Here is a 17239-nt window from a genome sequence, read left to right as displayed (position 1 = left end):
GTCGCCTCTTTGTTTTGTTGATGGTTTCTTTTGCTATGTAGAAGCTTTTTGGTTTGATATAGTCTCATTCATTTATTTTTGCTTTTACTTCCCTTGCCTTTGATGTCAAATTCATAAAATTCTCTCTAAAACCAAGCTCCATCAGCTGAGCACCTGTTTTCTTCTATGCGATTTATTGCTTCATGTCTTATATTTAGATCTTTAATTTATTTTGAGTTAATTTTGATGTGTGGTGACAGATAGCAGTCTAGTTTCATTCTTTTGCATGTGGCTTTCCAATTTTCTCAATACCATTTATTGAAGAAGCTTTCTCTTCTCCATTGTATGTTTTTGGCTCCTTTGTTGAAGATTATTTGCCCATATGTATGTAGGTTATTCTTGGCTCTCAATTCTGTTCCATTTGTCTCTGTATGTCTATTTTTCTGCCAATACCATAAATATAAAATTGGTAGAGCTACTATGGAGGTTCCTTAAAAAATTAAAAATAGAATTACCATAAGACCAGCAATCCCTCTCCTGGGTCTCTACCCCCAAAATTTGAAAATATTTATCCATAAAGATACATGCACCCCAATGTTCACTGCAGTATTATTCATGGTGACCAAAACATGAAAACAACTGAAGTGCTTTCCATAGATGATTGGAAAAAGAAGATGTGGTATATATGTAAAATGGAATATTAGCCATAATAAAAGATGAAACACTGCCATTTGTGACAACATGGATGGATCTTGAGATTGTCATGCTAAGTGAAGTAAGTCAGACAGAAAAAGTTGAGAATCATATGATTTCACTTATATGTGAGATATAAAACTGAAGGCAACAAATGAACAAGATGAACAAAAACTCATAGACACAGACAACTGTTTAGTGGCTACCAAAGGGAAAGGGAGAAGGGGAAGGTAGATAAGGGTAAAGGGGGTGATGGAAAGAGATTTGACTTTGGGTGGTGAATGCACATTACAATATACACTGAATTGTACACCTAAAACCTATGTAATTTATTAACCAATGTCACCCCCATAAATTTAATAAGAAATAAAATTTACAAAAAATAAGAGATAATCACACACACACACAAAAAGAGTGACAACTGCTGCTGAAAGAAAATTAAGATGAGAACTAGAAAGAGTACTGGACTTATCAAAAAGAAGAGCACTGGGACTCCTGAGAAGCACAAGTTCAGTGGAGTGGGTGCTGGGGTGCTGGGTAAAGCCTAAATGAACTGGGTTGAAGAGTGAATGGGAGGAAAGGCACTGGAGAATAAAAGTCCAGGCAATATATATTCTCAAGGAATTCATGAATAGTTGGAAGACATTTGAACATCCATGGATGGGGCTTAGAATGGAGGTTGAGCTAATGCTGCTTATATCTAAGGGGAAGCGAAATTCCAGCTGACTTTTCATTACATATACTAAATATGGAAAAGGTATTAAAAAGATGTGTGGTGAAGATACTGCAGACTATTACCGAGTAAAACGTCATAGAAAAAGCAGTGTGGAATGTTAGAAAGTAGGAATCATCACCATAAAAGGCAGTCTTCATGGGAGCGAAATGAGATCTAAACAGAGATCAAATCAGTGAAGCGAGGTTGAGATGGCCACAATATCCCTTTTTCCCTCAATGCCCAATACAACTCAATGCCAGTCTGTTAAAGTATCTTTCCTTTGCAGTCTTTCTGCAAATTTGCTTTCATGCACAATTATAAAAATAAGATGATTGTTATTACTACACACAAAAAGGTGTTATATTGCATTAACTTGGGTAACAGCCAATGGTTGCTTGAGTAAGGGTTGAGAGAAGTGGATGGATTATGGTTATGTTTTCAATGTGTATACTGCACTTACTGAAGAACTGAATAAAAAGGATGATTAAAAAGTATATGAGGCTTCAGGGATAACTTCTAGGATTTTGCCTTGAGCAATTTGGTGAATGACTGGGATTTTTATCTAGGTGGAAAATTTTTTCAGGATTTATAGAGAGAAGATGAGGTCTCCAAATAGAGATTCCTATAGAATTTCTTTTTTTTCCAGAAAGGGGGAGGTATGAAGCAGGCAGGTATATATGCAAATCTAAAATCCAGTGATGACTATAGTATGATGGCTAGTAAAAACAACTTTAAAACCATCGTAAAAAAAAAAAAAAATTGGACTGCATCCTGATATAATATGGCTAAAAGAAGTTTTGTTTTTGCTATTTATTTATCTTTTGGGAAATTATAGCTTGTTTGTAGTCTAGAGGTATGGGGAGAGACAGACTGCAGATACCAGAAACATGAATAACATTAGCTGTTATAACAAGTAAAAAAAAGAATTTCTCTAAACCTCTATACTTTCTCCCTCTGTTCTCATAGGCTAGTTTTCACACAAACCTTTTGATTTGACTGGATAATGGTTAATTAGAAACTCTATCGATTTTAACCAATTACAATGAGTGATGATCTTTCTTATTAAATTTCATTAAAAATTGATTCCAGTGATATATAAGTAGTGAATTTTATAAGTTAATTTATGACCTTGTTGGTGTGCCTATATATTTAAAATCTGCACCTGGACTACTTGTTATGACCATAATTATTTCTCTGTGTAGTAAAAGTTTTCTAATTTTAGATTTTATTAAAATGTTGAAAACCTCTCTGAAGAACAGCATATTGGTGAATATAATTTACTTTCTCAAACCCCAAGGCTAAAAATAATAGGAAAGAAACCAATCATGTAAAACTTCATTGAATAGTACATTTCTCAACTTGCAAATCAGAGGAACACTTGATTTCCAGAATTGTGTTTTGAAAGATTTTTGCCTCAAGACGTAAATGCTTTAATTCTTTTCTGGGCAATGTGATACTCTCTTACAATGAAAACTAATTTGAACTATCTGAACAGTTCTGCAGAGAAAAGAATGGTTACTCGTTACATTATTTAGCCACTATGTTGGTTGTTAACAAAGATTTTAAGAGCTTTTATGGAGGCTTGATATTCAATAAGCAGATCTGTAACACACCGTAGAACAGTGCCCAAATAATATAGATATTAGAGTTTAGATTGTTTCAGTGATGCATTGAAGCACAATTAGAGGAATATAATTATGGCAGAGAGAGCTGGGAAATGACAGTACCAGATGGATTACACCAGTCTGCAGCAATCAGAGACAAATTACTCCATTTGAATGGTTGAATTTTACACTCTGGAAGGCTACTAGATTCTTGCAGCCAGAGTCTTCAAAAGATAGACTATTTGTCCAAGGAGCCCAGAAGTAAACATTAAATCTGTTAGTTTCAATCATTTACTTGCATGACAATAATGCCTTTGGGATGAACATCTTTAGACACAATGTCAGTAATCAAACTGCTTTACAGGTGGATGATAACAGTGACTAATTCACAGGCATCTTCTCCCTTCACCTTTTGCAAATATCAGTGCCTTAGGGAATCAGCAGCTTCTCTTACCCCTTTATTCCAATTTTTAACCTGAAGCAAAATTGTGTTCTAGACTATAGCCAAACTGACAAGTTTGAACAATGTGGCAAATTTGGTTTGTTGTGGCTCAGGTAGATAGCTCTGCCAGGGACAGGAGAGACTGGTGTAATTTCCCCTCAGAATATGTAAAAAAGATCTCATCAGAAATTTCTGTGAAAATAGACAAATTAGTATATTATATGGAGCTTAGCACATTGACATCGGAAGAAAGGAGAATGTGCAATAACCTCTGACAAAGTTCAATACAAGGAATATTAACAATAGTTTCACGAAGTATAAACAATAAAAGTTGTGTTACTCAACCTCAGTAGGAATTGGCTTTGTCCAAAGAAAATTTTTAGAAGTGTAAAAGATTAAGTTAAACTCAGCAGCTAATGGTTACTTCAATTATTTCTATTGCACTAATGGAATTTAAAACAGTACCTTTCAAGTAAATTAAAAAAGGACTTTTCCTCAAAAATTAGGCTTTTTTCCTATTCTCATTTTTTTAAAATTTATTTTTATTATGGTGACACTGGTTTACAAAATCCAGTGTTTCAGGTATACAATTCAATAGTAAGGCATATATATATACTGCATTGTGTTCACCGCCCACAGGTTTGTCACCACATATTTGACCACTTTTGCCCCATCTACCTCCTCGTTCTCCGCTCACTCCCTACCTTCTGGTACTAACTGGTCTGCTGTTCATGTCCATGAGTCTCTATTTGTTTGTTGCTTTTAGGTTTATATCCCACATATAAGTGATATCATGTGGTTTTCAACTTTTGCTCTCTAGCTTATTTCGCTTAGCATGTTTATCTCGAGGTCTATCCATGTTGTCACAAATGGCAATAATTCATCTCTTCTTATGGCTGAGTAATATGCCATTGTATATATGTACCACAGCTTCTTTATTCAATCTATTGTAGGACACTTCAGTTGCTTCCATATCCTGGCTACTGAATGCTGCTATGAAAATTAGGTCTTGACATAGATTTGTGTTTTATTTAACTAAACTAAAAGTAATACCTGAAAATCTTTTAGACAATTTTGAGCAAGGTTTTTTATATATATATATCATATATATAAGCTATATGATATATAAATAAAATATATAGCTTTTCTACCTTAATTCTACTAGACTACATCGAAGTGTCTAATTTCTAGACCTCCTAGTTGCTCAAGTTCAGAGGACATGATGGTATATGTGAATGACACCCCTGATTTTGTGTAGTACATCAGTTATCAGCCATACACACATTTTGCAGCAGGCAAAGTTTTGAATTTGGCTCTACGCTGAATTTGGTAATATTTATATAATAGGAAACATTGCTTAGCACCAGAAGATAAATGGATCAGCACAGGTTGTGGGAATTCTGGATTGATACCACTAAAATTTTGTGATTTTCAGCATGTCACTTGGATTTTTGAAGCTTTATTTCAACTTAGTATACATATTGATACACCTTTTTGATTTGTTTTGCTTAGTTTGGTGAATAAATACCAAATGTTGGATTTTTAACAAATATCAAATGCCCCTCTTGGTCATTGTTAATTATTAACTCATCGGTAAGTTTATGTAATATATGTACACATAGTAGCCATCCTTTACAAACATTTAGAGTATATAAGAGCTGTGATTTTATGAAAATAATAAATCTAGAGGAAATGTTTAATTTCTTACTTATACATGCACAGAATTATCACTTCAGTTGTTAGGAACACTGTTGATAGTACATAGATGGTACTACATACCAAGCAATGCATCTCAAGGCAAGAGGGACTGCCAAATTCTTTGTAACAGGTAATATTTCAAAGCAACTAGAATTCATCCATAGTGCAGAATTATGATTAAAATGGTGAACACCAATTTGTCAGAAACCTCCCAATGACTGAATAGAAGCCACCTTTTTCTAGAGAAATGTGAGTAAACTGTCAAATAGCATGAAAAACTTGCAGAACAGGTATCTGGCATCCACAGTTTGGAGGAAAATCCAGACAGTGGTGTGGTAGGGGCACTTAGGAAATACAACTTTACCACTATCTTTGATAACATAGAAAATGATACTAGGTTGAAACACATGGATATCAATAACTCTTTTGAGTTGAAAAGTGCTTCAGAAACGTTTGAATCTGAATGTAAAGTTTTAGGACAGTCTTGACTATATTTCAATATTCATTTTGTTCCTTTATATGTATGTGCAAGCAGGTGAAATGATGAAAATACATATTTAGGTGCATTTAAAATAGATCTCCAATAAATAAACATAAAAACTTCAAACAAAGAAAAAATTGAGTAGTTTTATTGGTAGTGTTTTCTCTTTTTTGGTAGAAAATAATTCTTAATAATTGATGGCCCTTTATACAGCAAAATATAAAGATTATAGATTTATACTATTAAACACAGTATTGAACATTTAATAAATGATATATACATAATATGCTCTGAAAGCTGTGCAAGTAAATCAGTAAGTGCAAAACAACAGCTACCATATATCATTATTTTGTCCTTGTAGAGAACCTTGAAAAAAGAAGAAAAAATAAATATCATAATTGAAGTTTGCAGACAAAAGTCGCTTCTGGTTTACCAAATAATTATTTTCATACTGACATGTTACTATAAATAAAAGTGGCACAGACCAGTTCTTATTTCAATTTAATCATGTTAAAACACAAAACTCGGACAAAAGTTTTCTCTAATCATTAGACTTTGATATGAAGACATTTCACATATGTGCTTATACCAAAATAGGAACACATAACTTGGGATTCCAGCCAATTTTTATTTTCTTGAAGCTGTTTATTATCTGCGTATTTTCTGTCTTTGTTTTCTTCTGGCTCCTTCCTGCTGTCTACCTTTTGGCTATTTATCACTTCTCAGCATCATCACCAGTGCACGAACAGAAAATAAGAAATGGAAATATTGGTCCATCTGGTAATTTAACAGTTCTGTTAAAGGGATTAATAAGAGAGGATGAAAGTGATGTTGAAAATGAACTTAAATGAGTTTTAGTGAATCTCAATTATTCCTACCATCTTCTCCACACAGATACTTGGGTTTTGTATTTATGTTTTACTAGGGATGGAAATTTAGGACACATTTTTAAGATATACAAACACATGTCCAATTATAAAAGATAAAATAACATATGTACCCTTTTTGTTTCATTCTGATCAATAAATGAGAATGATTTTCATCATTAATTTCAGTTGTTTCTTATCAATTAAGATAATCACAATATTTTAAGCATTGATTTAATCTGAATTTATCCACTATGAATTTGTTTCTGAAAAAGTATTTCTACATTATTCTTACGGTGTTCTGAAAACCCTATAGTTTGCCAGTTTTATTAGTCCATCAGAATTGGACTACTAAGTGTGAGGAAAAAACTGCCAATAAACACTTAAAACTTTGTTGGAACCAAAGCCTAAAATAAGATGGAAAAAATCTAAAGGTATGTTTAGAAAATTATTTTTAAAACTACTATAGTATTATTTGAACAAAACGATGCTCCATAAATCCATCTTTATTAAAAGAAAAAATTAAAATAGTGACAAACGTCCAAGAAGTCCCTTTTCTGAACTTACATCCTTGAAATCTTATTTTTAATTAAAAAAATGGTTTATCGGTAGTTATAATTGTTATGCTACAGCAATTAATATAATTTTCATTAATTCACTTTGATGAAACAAAGTCAACAGAAAACTGTATTTGCAATCCTGCCCAAACAAGAAAGGCAAAGTAAATAATATTTAAGATGTCTCTAAATCAGACTGTTTTCTATTCAAAGTAATTTCTAGAAAAATTTGTTCCCTATAAGTTATCATATCTTCTACATCTTTGTAGACAAGCATTTCTTCAACAGACAACAGCGTATAGTTACTCAGGCTGAACATTGACTTGTTTTGTACAGCATGTAACATCTTTAGGGATGTTGTAACTGAATCACTCAAAGAACAACAAACTGGGAAAATACGAGCATTCCATAAACTCAAACATGTCTTGTCTCCAGAGAACAGCTCCTCTGTAACTTTCAGATTCCAGATATCTAAGCATGACAGGAAACAGACTCCAAAGAACTGAAGTGACTTTATATTTGACAATATTTTAACATTCTTTTTCAACTTGTCTTGCACTCCAAATGCCATAGTTGAATACTTTAAGTGTCCATTCATCTTCAAGCTTAAGGAACACATGAAGGAATATGCAGGCACAACAGCTGTTGTTATGACATAAGCACCACTAATAATGCAGTTTTCCCCAACTGAAACATTAGGCCCCAATCTGGAATACTCCACAACTGAGCCAGGTGACACAGAACATCTTGAATCCAGTATACTTTGAATGATACAGGATGTGTTACCAGAGCATTCCGGAATTGCTGGCAAGATGCTAAAAGCTACGGACTGTAAGCCAAGCTCTGATTTCAAACTGCTATCTGAAGTCAAGTGAAACAAATATTCTTCAGTTGTTCCAATGTGATAAAATTTGGAGTTATTAAGAACGACAACATTAAGTGATGTTCCTTTAAGAAGGTGAAATATTCTCTGCCTCATATCTACTAACTCTGATTCTTCTTTAGTGACATGTGATGTGTTTCTGGTATACTCCACAGTTGCTCCAGGTCCCAAAGCCTGCAGAAAGTCTCCATAGGCATCTATTTCACAGTTCAGTGTGCCTATGCTTTCATAAAAAGCAAGTAACTTTTTCGCTGACTTATGATCCATGTAAAATAGGCTGTCTGTGTAGACATACTCAGGGTCTAATTTAAGAGAGGTAGTGTCACTCTCAGCAAAGTTCTGTTGAGAAACATTTCCAGGTCTACACACAGCATCAAACTGATGCATCTTCTCTATGCTGGGCTTATGAAGAAAACGATGGCAACACCTGTATTCAAGGTCTCTATATTCTAAACAATTAAAGGGTTCTAAGACAAATACTCCGTGTGTGGTACCTACAGTCAAACTAGAAGGATGAGCTAACGCAGTAAAGCCAGGCTTGTCAAACCTAATAAACTCAGATTTTCCAATACTATAAAGTTCAATATCATCTGCACAGGTAACAAGAATCCCAGGATTCATATGTGAGGGGAAATCAATGTACATGGCTAGTTTTAATTCTAACATCTGATAAATGGGGTTACCAAAAGGTAAAGCAGTGAAAATTTTCCCCAGAGCACTCGCATTTGGAAGGCGTTGACTGTAGCCACCTATAAAATTAAACAAAATAACTGTTTTTAAATATTTATATCATTGTTTACAAGATTTTAAAAACCCAGGGGCATCAGTTGTAACTCAAAATGTCTCTAAAGATATTTAATAGGTACAGTGCATTACTGTAACTCAGGAAAGAATAATAAATTCCGGATTACAAATTCAAAGAACAAATCTCCTGTAGCCATTTGACATATTGTAGTTTTAAAGATTCTAGATTAGGAAAGAATTCTAATATACTTTAGACTATGTGATTATTTTAAATCAACTGTATAACCAGTAAAGAGGACCACAGGCTAAAACATGACTTCATATCTACATTTTAAACAACAAATTTCAACCATATTTAAACTCCTACAATAAGAATCTATTCTATAGAGGGAAAAAAGTTACAAAAAACTAATATACCAATTCCAACATTACCTATTAAACAGTAATTTCCAGATACAGTATCTTTCTTTAAATTATTACATACACTTAAAGAAAGTAAAGCTGCATTTATTTAAAAGCATTTTAAAATTTATACTTGTTTTTAATTTAAATAGGCTTTTCTCTCTATGATGAGCCCTATGGTTTAATTCCTTGAAAAGTGTGTTCTAAGTACATTTAATAGCTTACATCATTTTTATGTTAAGTAATTACAGTGAAAGGCATTATTACAGAGTAGAAAGAGTCAGACAAAATTGGTTTCAAACTCTGGTTCAGCACTTTTCAGTTGTTTATCTTTGGATTCACTCCAAATCAGCAAATGTAAAATACTTGCATTATCATGTTTAATGAGATCAATAACATATGTAAAGCACCTGGCACATAGTACATTGTTCAACAAATGAGAGCTAATACTTTCTACTTTTTCCTTTTCCAAAGACTGGCCAATTGTAAAGTTTAACATTATAAGAATTACATATTCCTAACTATATATTTTACTGGTATTTTATTTTTACTAAATTGGTAATAAAATACTTGTTTTGGAATAAAATAATACAATGTGATTTTTTTTAAACTTTTTTTACTTTACTTTTTGTCAGCCTTAAAATCAGAACTGGGATGCTTTATTTGATATCATCTTTACAAAGAATCACTGTTCTTTATATGAATCATAAAATGGTAAGTGCCTCAGAAGCCCTGGTGCCAATCCATGACAATTTTCATCAGCCCCTAATTCACAGAGAAAAATAACAGAGGTTTTCATATAACCAAAATTTTCATATAAGTAAATGTATTCAATTTTAAGAACTATCCCTTGTTCTGAGATTATTTCTCTACTTTTCTGCTATAAAATGTCCTTCTTTGTGTGTAATTTTACCTTATGTATATTCTTGTCAACTCCATGTTTTGTTATTGCCTTTTTAAAAAACTCTTGAAGATTATAGACTTTGGCCACCAATAATCAAGTAAGAACTCATGATATAAGGTTTTGGCAAAAGTCTGGTAATCGCAGTGCTAAACCAGCCTCTCTCCTACACCACCAAGAAACTCTTCTAGAAGAATTAGTGAGAAATGTTCATATTTTGATGAGTTCTGCGTTAGGAAAGTAATTTTTTCTTTACATAACGAGAACAGCTATGAAAAAATTGAGAATGTATGTGATCTATAATTTTAAGGACAATTTTGTGAAAAACATACTATTTACAAATTTAAAATATCAAGAAAGGCATGAAATATTTGCTTTCAAAGCAGAGTAACTTCAAAGGCGAGGGAAGAAAAGGAGAAAAGTATACGCAAGAGAGAAAAATGTCCCTAAGATATCAAAGGTAAAATACTGAAAAGAAAATATAAATTCGTAAAGTATAACTTTACCAGAGTGAATTAATAGGATGGTAAAAGAATTCCATTTATCTCCATATAGCTTTTCCAAACATCGAAGGGCACATAGTGTTGATCCTCCATTTCCTTAAAAACAAAGTCAAAAAGCACAACTTATTTCATAGAAATCTACTAAAATTTTGTAATTCTGGTAAAGTTAGATGTTATAACTTTAAGGATATGGCTTTTGGCTATAATTAACTTGGCAGAGAGCAAAAATACAGACAAAAGAATCAAATAGATTTTATAGTAATTAAATAAACAATTAGTATGGAAACCCAGAGATCAACCCTCGGTAATAAATGATGAGCTAATTTCCTGAAAATAGAAGAAATAATAAAGTAAGCAATCTGCAACACTGGAATACTGTTAAGTATATACACATTTACTTGGAGTTACAAATTGCAAAATCCATTTAAATAATTCTCCCATATAACAATCAAATGTACAAGTTAAATTTGATTCTAAAAAGTTTTTTAGCATATGCTCTCCTAAAAAGTATCTTAAATGTAACTACCAGTTACTAGTTACCTTGGGCAAATTGTTTAACTTTCTGTGCCTCATTCTCATCTATATAATGGGAATCATAGAGTACTGACTGCACAGTTGTAAGGATTAAGACACTGGCTAATTATAGCAATGCCAGTGTCAGATATAGATACCATATCTCTGGTATTCAAGTGGCTTCAGCTTGAAGTATTACATGGAAAATGACTTTCACAAAAAATAGCATGCATTTTTATTTGCGATGGAAGGTCAAAAGGCAAATTTTACTTAAATTGGATTTTTTAAGTAAATATAAATGATACTTAAGTCATTAGGCTGTGCTCTTTTGCATTCTGCACTGTGGTCCTAAGACGTTCGTTAAGTAGTATATATATATTTTTTTCATTTGCTTTCTTCATGTACATCACTGAAAAAAGTTCAGAGTTTGGAGGGACCTTAAGAGCCTGACTAATGAGATACAAAGGATTATTCACCATCTAAGTAAATTTTATCAAAACTAACAAATTTCTCTTTTAAATAACATGACATTCTTGACTTTTTCATAAGTTCACAATGTGTCAGAAAGATGCTATTAATTTTTTTAAAAAATTAGTGAATTTACATTAAAAAATTTAAAGTCTGTAAAGACTATGGTGGAAAGATATGCTAATTTATAAACTGTAAGCCACAGGAAAACTTTTCTTTGATTATTCTGCCTAGAACCTATGATATAAATCTGACCATAAATGCATACCAATTTTAGCTCCAGCAGGATCAACAAAAACATGATATTGAACTCCAAGAGGTAACTCCTTTTTTTTCAGCTTTTCTGACAATTGTAGCTTGTAAGCAAGTTCCTGTTTTTCATCAGCTGCTGTTATTGCAACAATATCCCAGAACTCTCCAGCTGCCACAGGTTTGCCTATATGAAAAAAAAAAAATCAAGGAAAATATAAGTATTGTCAGAATTCTGTTAGAGGCCTACTTATTTGGAAAGATAAAAAAAAGAGGTAATATTATCATCTTCATAAATATATCTTCAGCTTTTCAGAATTAGGGGATATTTAGTGGCCAGTTAGTATGATTCAAGATAGTTCTAATGAAGATTGTTCAATAGGTCTACTTTTTTTCTCTTTTATATTACTTGCTCCTATGGTCTATATGTCAATTTATTTAGATATTCTGAAAGTTAACGTTTCTTCATTAAAAGTACTTTTTGACTTGCTAAAGATTACCTCAATTCTTAAAAAAGAGACAAAGGAATAAAAGAAAAAAGAGACAAAGGAATAAAAGAATCTCCAGCGTTGCAAATTAATTTCCATATATCAGAACCATTTAGTGTTTGTTGGCTAAGAAAGATTCAACTCAAGGATCCATTCCTACAATGTTGCTGTTTATAAACGTGGGTACTTTATTTTTATTACCTTAAAGTGAGCCATATGATTTTACAAAGGGATTTGGAATGTGACATAAAATTCTAGGGAACAAAAAAGCTCCTAGCTCCTGATGAATTCTTTCATTACAGAACTCTAAATATTACAACTTTGTAAAAGAATATTTTCTTTCCCTTCCTCCTGCCTTACTTAATTTATATACACATATACATATACATTTATATTTACATTTTACTAGAGACGAAGTTAAAGAAAGAAGCAAGCATAACGTAAAAAAAGAAAGTGATAGGAAAGAATAAAATATTCAAGAGTATTAGCTACGCCTGTGTCAGTGTCCTAGGCTCACAGGTGAGAAGCAGACAGGAAGTGATTGATAGTCCAGCAAATTTCTCGGCACATAAAGGACCCTCCCTATTGCCGGTGGAGAGCTGGGGTTTCTCCTTTGGTACCTCTCAGCTCTGAAAACCTCCGCAACTTTCGCTGGGTGGCTTCTCGCAGAAATACGCCTGGAGAAGAATTTGCAGCAGCCATAACGCCCCCCGCACCCCCACCTTTCACGCAGTCAGCGGAAAACTTCCAGGGGTACTGCCGTTCGGCACAGCACGCATGCGCCCTGGAATGTAACCGTCCCTGGGTCCGGTTTCGCCTCTGTCCCGCCCCTTACGTGCGTCACGCACGTAACCACGCCCCCGAAGCTCTTTGGCCTGCCCAGGGAAAACCGTGATGAGGTGAGCCCAGAGCCTTGCCCTATTTCCCTAGCAACGGTCTGCGGAGCAGATGGTCACCTAGCGATTTGTCGGACTGTGTGGAGTCTGACCACTTGTTTCCAACTCATAAGGTCTTGCAGCTTGGTTGACCCGGTGAGTGTTTCATGTTGGGCGACAAAATTGCTAGAATTGATCCTCTAAGAAGACGAAACTACAACCTAGCTTCTAGCTTTCTATCGAAAGGTGGTTCTTTTCTGACTCGCCGTTTGTTTCAGCCAAGAGCAGTTACCGAGGACCGCCTGATTGTTAATTCCTCCCCTGATCGTCATCTGAAGGCTTCTGCCTCAACCCCAGATCCAGATACAGTCTGAACATTGTAAATCTTTATTTTCTTCAGGACCCTTAGGTTTGTGGCTTCTTTGCCTTTGCAAGTTCCTAGAGAGTGAGACTTTCCACCCCTCTCACTTTCGAGTTCACTTCATAGGTTTCTGGAAGTTGTATCTAATTCATTCTCTAAGCAGACCGTTAACATTCGTGATATTTTAGTTAATTTCTCTGTCATCCTTTTGTATATGTAGATCAGTCAAGAACTTACAATAATATTCCTGGGAATAAGTCAATTTATTATATATGTTTTTGGTAGGTTAGCTCTATAAGTATTTCTCTTGTAAACTACCAAATTTATTGGTTTTATGGATGAATCAGTTCATCTTTACACATAAGAAAGTTATGAATCAGAGAGAGTAGTGACTTAGTCAAGGTCTCACAATTATTAAGTAGTAGAGAGAAGATTTAATAAAATATTTCAATCCCCAATGCAGAAATCATTCTACCATACCATGTGATTTGATTTATTTTAGAGGCCTGTGTTCATTAAAGTCTTCATCAGAAACACAGGCATTCAAGGCCCTACCAGCTCTTGCCACGAACTTAGTATTTTTTTCCTAAACACTTAACTTGACCCTGTTATTTTATTCTGTACTTACAGAGAAAGTGAGTAAAAAGGGAGATTACTCTTTCATAGTTTTATTGCTTAGGAGGTTATTTTGTTAATAAAAACAATACATTCTTATTAAGAACGTTAACGTTTAGAAAATTCAGAAGACTTGAGTGAGCAAAATGGGAAGTAGCAAGAGAGAAAGTTAGAGAGGTGACAGATACCCAAAGATAGCATTTTGTTTTTACTGAGTGAAACAGTCATTGCAGGGTTTTGTTGTAACTTGCTTCATATTTAAAAAGATCACTCAGTAATGTGAAAATAGACTGTAATGGAGGATTGAGGGAGGGAGACTTGATTTTTGTTGGTTGGCTACTGTGGTAATACAGATAAGACTTGGTGAAAGCTTGGCAAGGATGCTAACAGTGGGGATGATGAAAAGTTGGTTAGATTCTGGATATATTTTGAAGGCACGATTAATAGAATGGCTGCGGAATGTGAGAGAGAAAGAGGAGTCAGGGTTGACTACCTGATAGATAGAATGGCCATCAATATAGATGGGAATGGCCATGGTTGGGGAATGTTGGTGGAGTAGTTGGGAGAGTTCAGAATTTTGTTTTGGACATGTAGAATAAACAAACGTATATGTGTGTGTATGCAGTGTATATGTTATAGAGGTGTGTGTGTATGTGTGTGTCTGTACATTATACATATGAGTCTGGTGTTTACGAGAGAGGTCTGGGCTAGAGATATGATTTTGGGAGTTGTCAGCACATGGATGGAGCTAATTTTAAACTATGGAATTAGATGAAGTCCCAAGAAAAGAAAGGTCAGTAGAGACTATATGCTCAGGTACTATAAATACTAATGAGATAAAATAAACAATGAAAAATTAACCAAACAAGAAAATTTCAATAGTGATAAGAAATGTGAGGGAACTAAAACAAGGTGATGTAATAGAGTCTATCACATAGAGTATTAAATACAGTATTTTTTGAATCTGAGGAGAACCATAGAAATGGGTTTTATTTTTTTTTAATATAATTAAATTATGCACATAAAATGTGCTGGTAGTAAACATGCCACATTATCAGGTACAGTTTTTGTTTTTTCCTTTTCCATATTTCTAAAATTTTTACTCAATTTTTAAATGAAAAATGAAAAAAATATATTGTATAATATATGAGTAGGAGTAAATTTCCTTTGTGGTTGATTATGGGGGTAAAAAAAATCTAGGGATTTTATTTCAGTTTATATTTAGTATAATCAAACAGTATGGTACGATTGTTTAAACAATCATAAGCTACAGTAACCAGAATGAAATATGCCAGTACAGCTAAGTAGTAAACCCATTATTCTGTGCAAGTAAAACACAATGGAAATGGTGTGTTTAATCTTAGAGTCGATATTTTAAAAGAGACAGACAAAATGAACTATAATAAATGGAAAAATGATATTCTGTGTAGGCATTTGGACACTTTTTTTCCCAGTGAGAGGATAATAGAGAATATCTAAAGTGCCATAAAGAAGAGATACATTTTTAAAAATTATTGAGGTATACTTTATATACCATTAATTTAACCTATTGTAAGTGAACACTAATAATTTTTTAGTAAATATACTGAGTCGTACAGCAATTACCACAATCCAGGTTAAGATCATTTCCATCACTCCAATAAGATGCCTTGTGCCCATTTACGGTTAATGTAAATTAGGTTGTTTTTATTACTCTAGGCATAACTGGAGTGTGGAAGTTTTAGAGCAGCACATTAAAATTGTTTTTCTTCACATTAAAGTTTTATTTTTCCTCCTTCATAAGAAAAAGCTGAAACCAAATGAAGACAGTCCTCGATTATGGACCAGTTGCTCATGGTGCATGCCTTGGTCAGTTCATGCTAGGGCTCTGATCTTTTCTATTACTTGTGCTTTGCTCTCTATTTAATCACTGTTCCTCCTCCTACTCTTCCTGAAATGTAAAGCAAAAATCTGTTTTCCTTTTATTTACATAGCTAGCCTGTTCTCAACTTATTTCTTTACTATTTTTTTTCCCTCACCGTGCCCTGTTGAGGGAACCCTCATCGCCTTTCACTTTTCTGGAGGGCAAAGGAAAACTTTCTTCCCTTGAACTATTTTATTTTCTCTTTTAGGTTTTTTTTTGTTTGTTTGTTTTTTTAAGACTTTATTTTCCAGAGCAGTTTTAAGGGCACAGCAAAATTGAAAGGACAGTATAGAGATTTCCAGTATACTCCTGGCCACACACATGCATAGCCTCTTCCATTATCAGTATTTTCCACCAGAGTGGTACATTTGTTACAATCGATGAATTTACATTGACACATCATATTCACCCAAAGTCTATAGTTTACCTTAGGGTTTACTCTTGGTATTGTATATCCAATGGGTTTGGACAAAATATAATGACATGTATACATCATTATAGTGTTTTTCAAAATAATTGGACTGCCCTAAAAATCCTCAGGGCTCTGTCTGTTCATCCCCCGCTACCCCCAAACCCTGCAACTACTGATTATTTTACTGTCTCCGTAGCTTTTTTTCCTCCCAGAATTCATATAGTTGGTATCCTATATTATGTAACCTTTTCATATTGTCTTCTGTCACTTATTAATATGCATTTAAGTTTACATCATGTCTTTTCATTGCTCGATAACCAATTTTTAGTGCTAAGTAATATTCCATTGTCTGGGCTTACCACAGTTTTTTCATTCACCTATTAAAGGACATCTTAGTTGCTCTCAGGTTTTGGAAATTACGAATAAAGCTACTATAAACACCCATGTGCAGATTTTTGTGTAGAAATAAGTATCTAGCTACTTTGGGTAAATATCAAGGAGGGCAATTACTGGACCTAATGGTAAGAGCATGTTTAGTTTTCTAAGAAACTGCCAAATTGTCTTCCAAGGTGGCTGTACCATTTTATATTTCTACCAGCAATGAATGAGAGTTCCTGTTGCTCCATATTCTCTTTAGCATTTGGTTTTGTCAGTGTTCAGGATTTTGACCAATCTAATGTGCATGCAATGATATGTCATTGCTATTTTAATTTGTATTTCTAAGATGATGTCTGATGAAGAGCAACTTTCATATGCTTATTTGTCATCTGTATATCTTTGGTGAAGTATCTGTTAAGGTCTTTGGCCCATTTTTTAATCTTTTTGTTCATTTTCTTATTGTTGAGTTTTAAGAGTTTTTTTTTTTTTTTGTATATTTGGATCATAGT

General features: G+C 33.6%; 2 protein-coding genes across 3 annotated transcripts in view; one reads left to right on the top strand and one right to left on the bottom strand.

Moving 5' to 3' along the window:
* Positions 1-6097: 6097 nt before the first annotated feature.
* FPGT (fucose-1-phosphate guanylyltransferase) lies at positions 6098-12998 on the bottom strand. 2 transcript variants are annotated; one of them, XM_039838598.1, is made up of 4 exons: positions 12807-12998; positions 11718-11885; positions 10472-10564; positions 6098-8667 (listed from the first exon to the last, which is right to left on the bottom strand). In XM_039838598.1, the coding sequence occupies exons 1-4, from the start codon at positions 12886-12888 to the stop codon at positions 7211-7213; spliced, it is 1800 nt and encodes a 599-aa protein (XP_039694532.1). In that variant the 5' UTR covers positions 12889-12998; the 3' UTR covers positions 6098-7210. The 2 variants fall into 2 exon arrangements, with proteins under 2 accessions (XP_039694532.1, XP_039694533.1); XM_039838599.1 differs by having other exon boundaries at positions 7684-7850.
* Positions 12999-13053: 55 nt separating this feature from the next.
* Positions 13054-17239, top strand: part of LRRIQ3 (leucine rich repeats and IQ motif containing 3) — a 164740-nt gene continuing 160554 nt past the window's right edge. The window contains exon 1 of the mRNA XM_039838596.1: positions 13054-13217. The gene's annotated coding sequence lies outside the window, so the exon portion shown is untranslated. The remainder of the gene's footprint in view (positions 13218-17239) is intronic.

This window comes from Pteropus medius, unplaced genomic scaffold, assembly GCF_902729225.1.
Source record: "Pteropus medius unplaced genomic scaffold, Ma_sr-lr_union100, whole genome shotgun sequence".
NCBI lineage: Eukaryota > Metazoa > Chordata > Mammalia > Chiroptera > Pteropodidae > Pteropus > Pteropus medius.
The sequence above is the reverse complement of the archived record's forward strand: the minus strand, read 5'-3'. Positions and strand labels throughout refer to the sequence as shown.

Excerpts from the sequence above, each read along its gene's own strand:
- FPGT (XM_039838598.1), bottom strand. The coding sequence starts at position 12,888 with ATGGCTGCTGCAAATTCTTCTCCAGGCGTATTTCTGCGAGAAGCCACC. Across the intron at positions 11,886-12,806 it reads GAGGTTTTCAGAGCTGAGAG|GCAAACCTGTGGCAGCTGGA; the intron begins GTACCAAAGGAG and ends TTTTTCATATAG. Across the intron at positions 10,565-11,717 it reads TCCTGCTGGAGCTAAAATTG|GAAATGGAGGATCAACACTA; the intron begins GTATGCATTTAT and ends TTTGTTTTTAAG.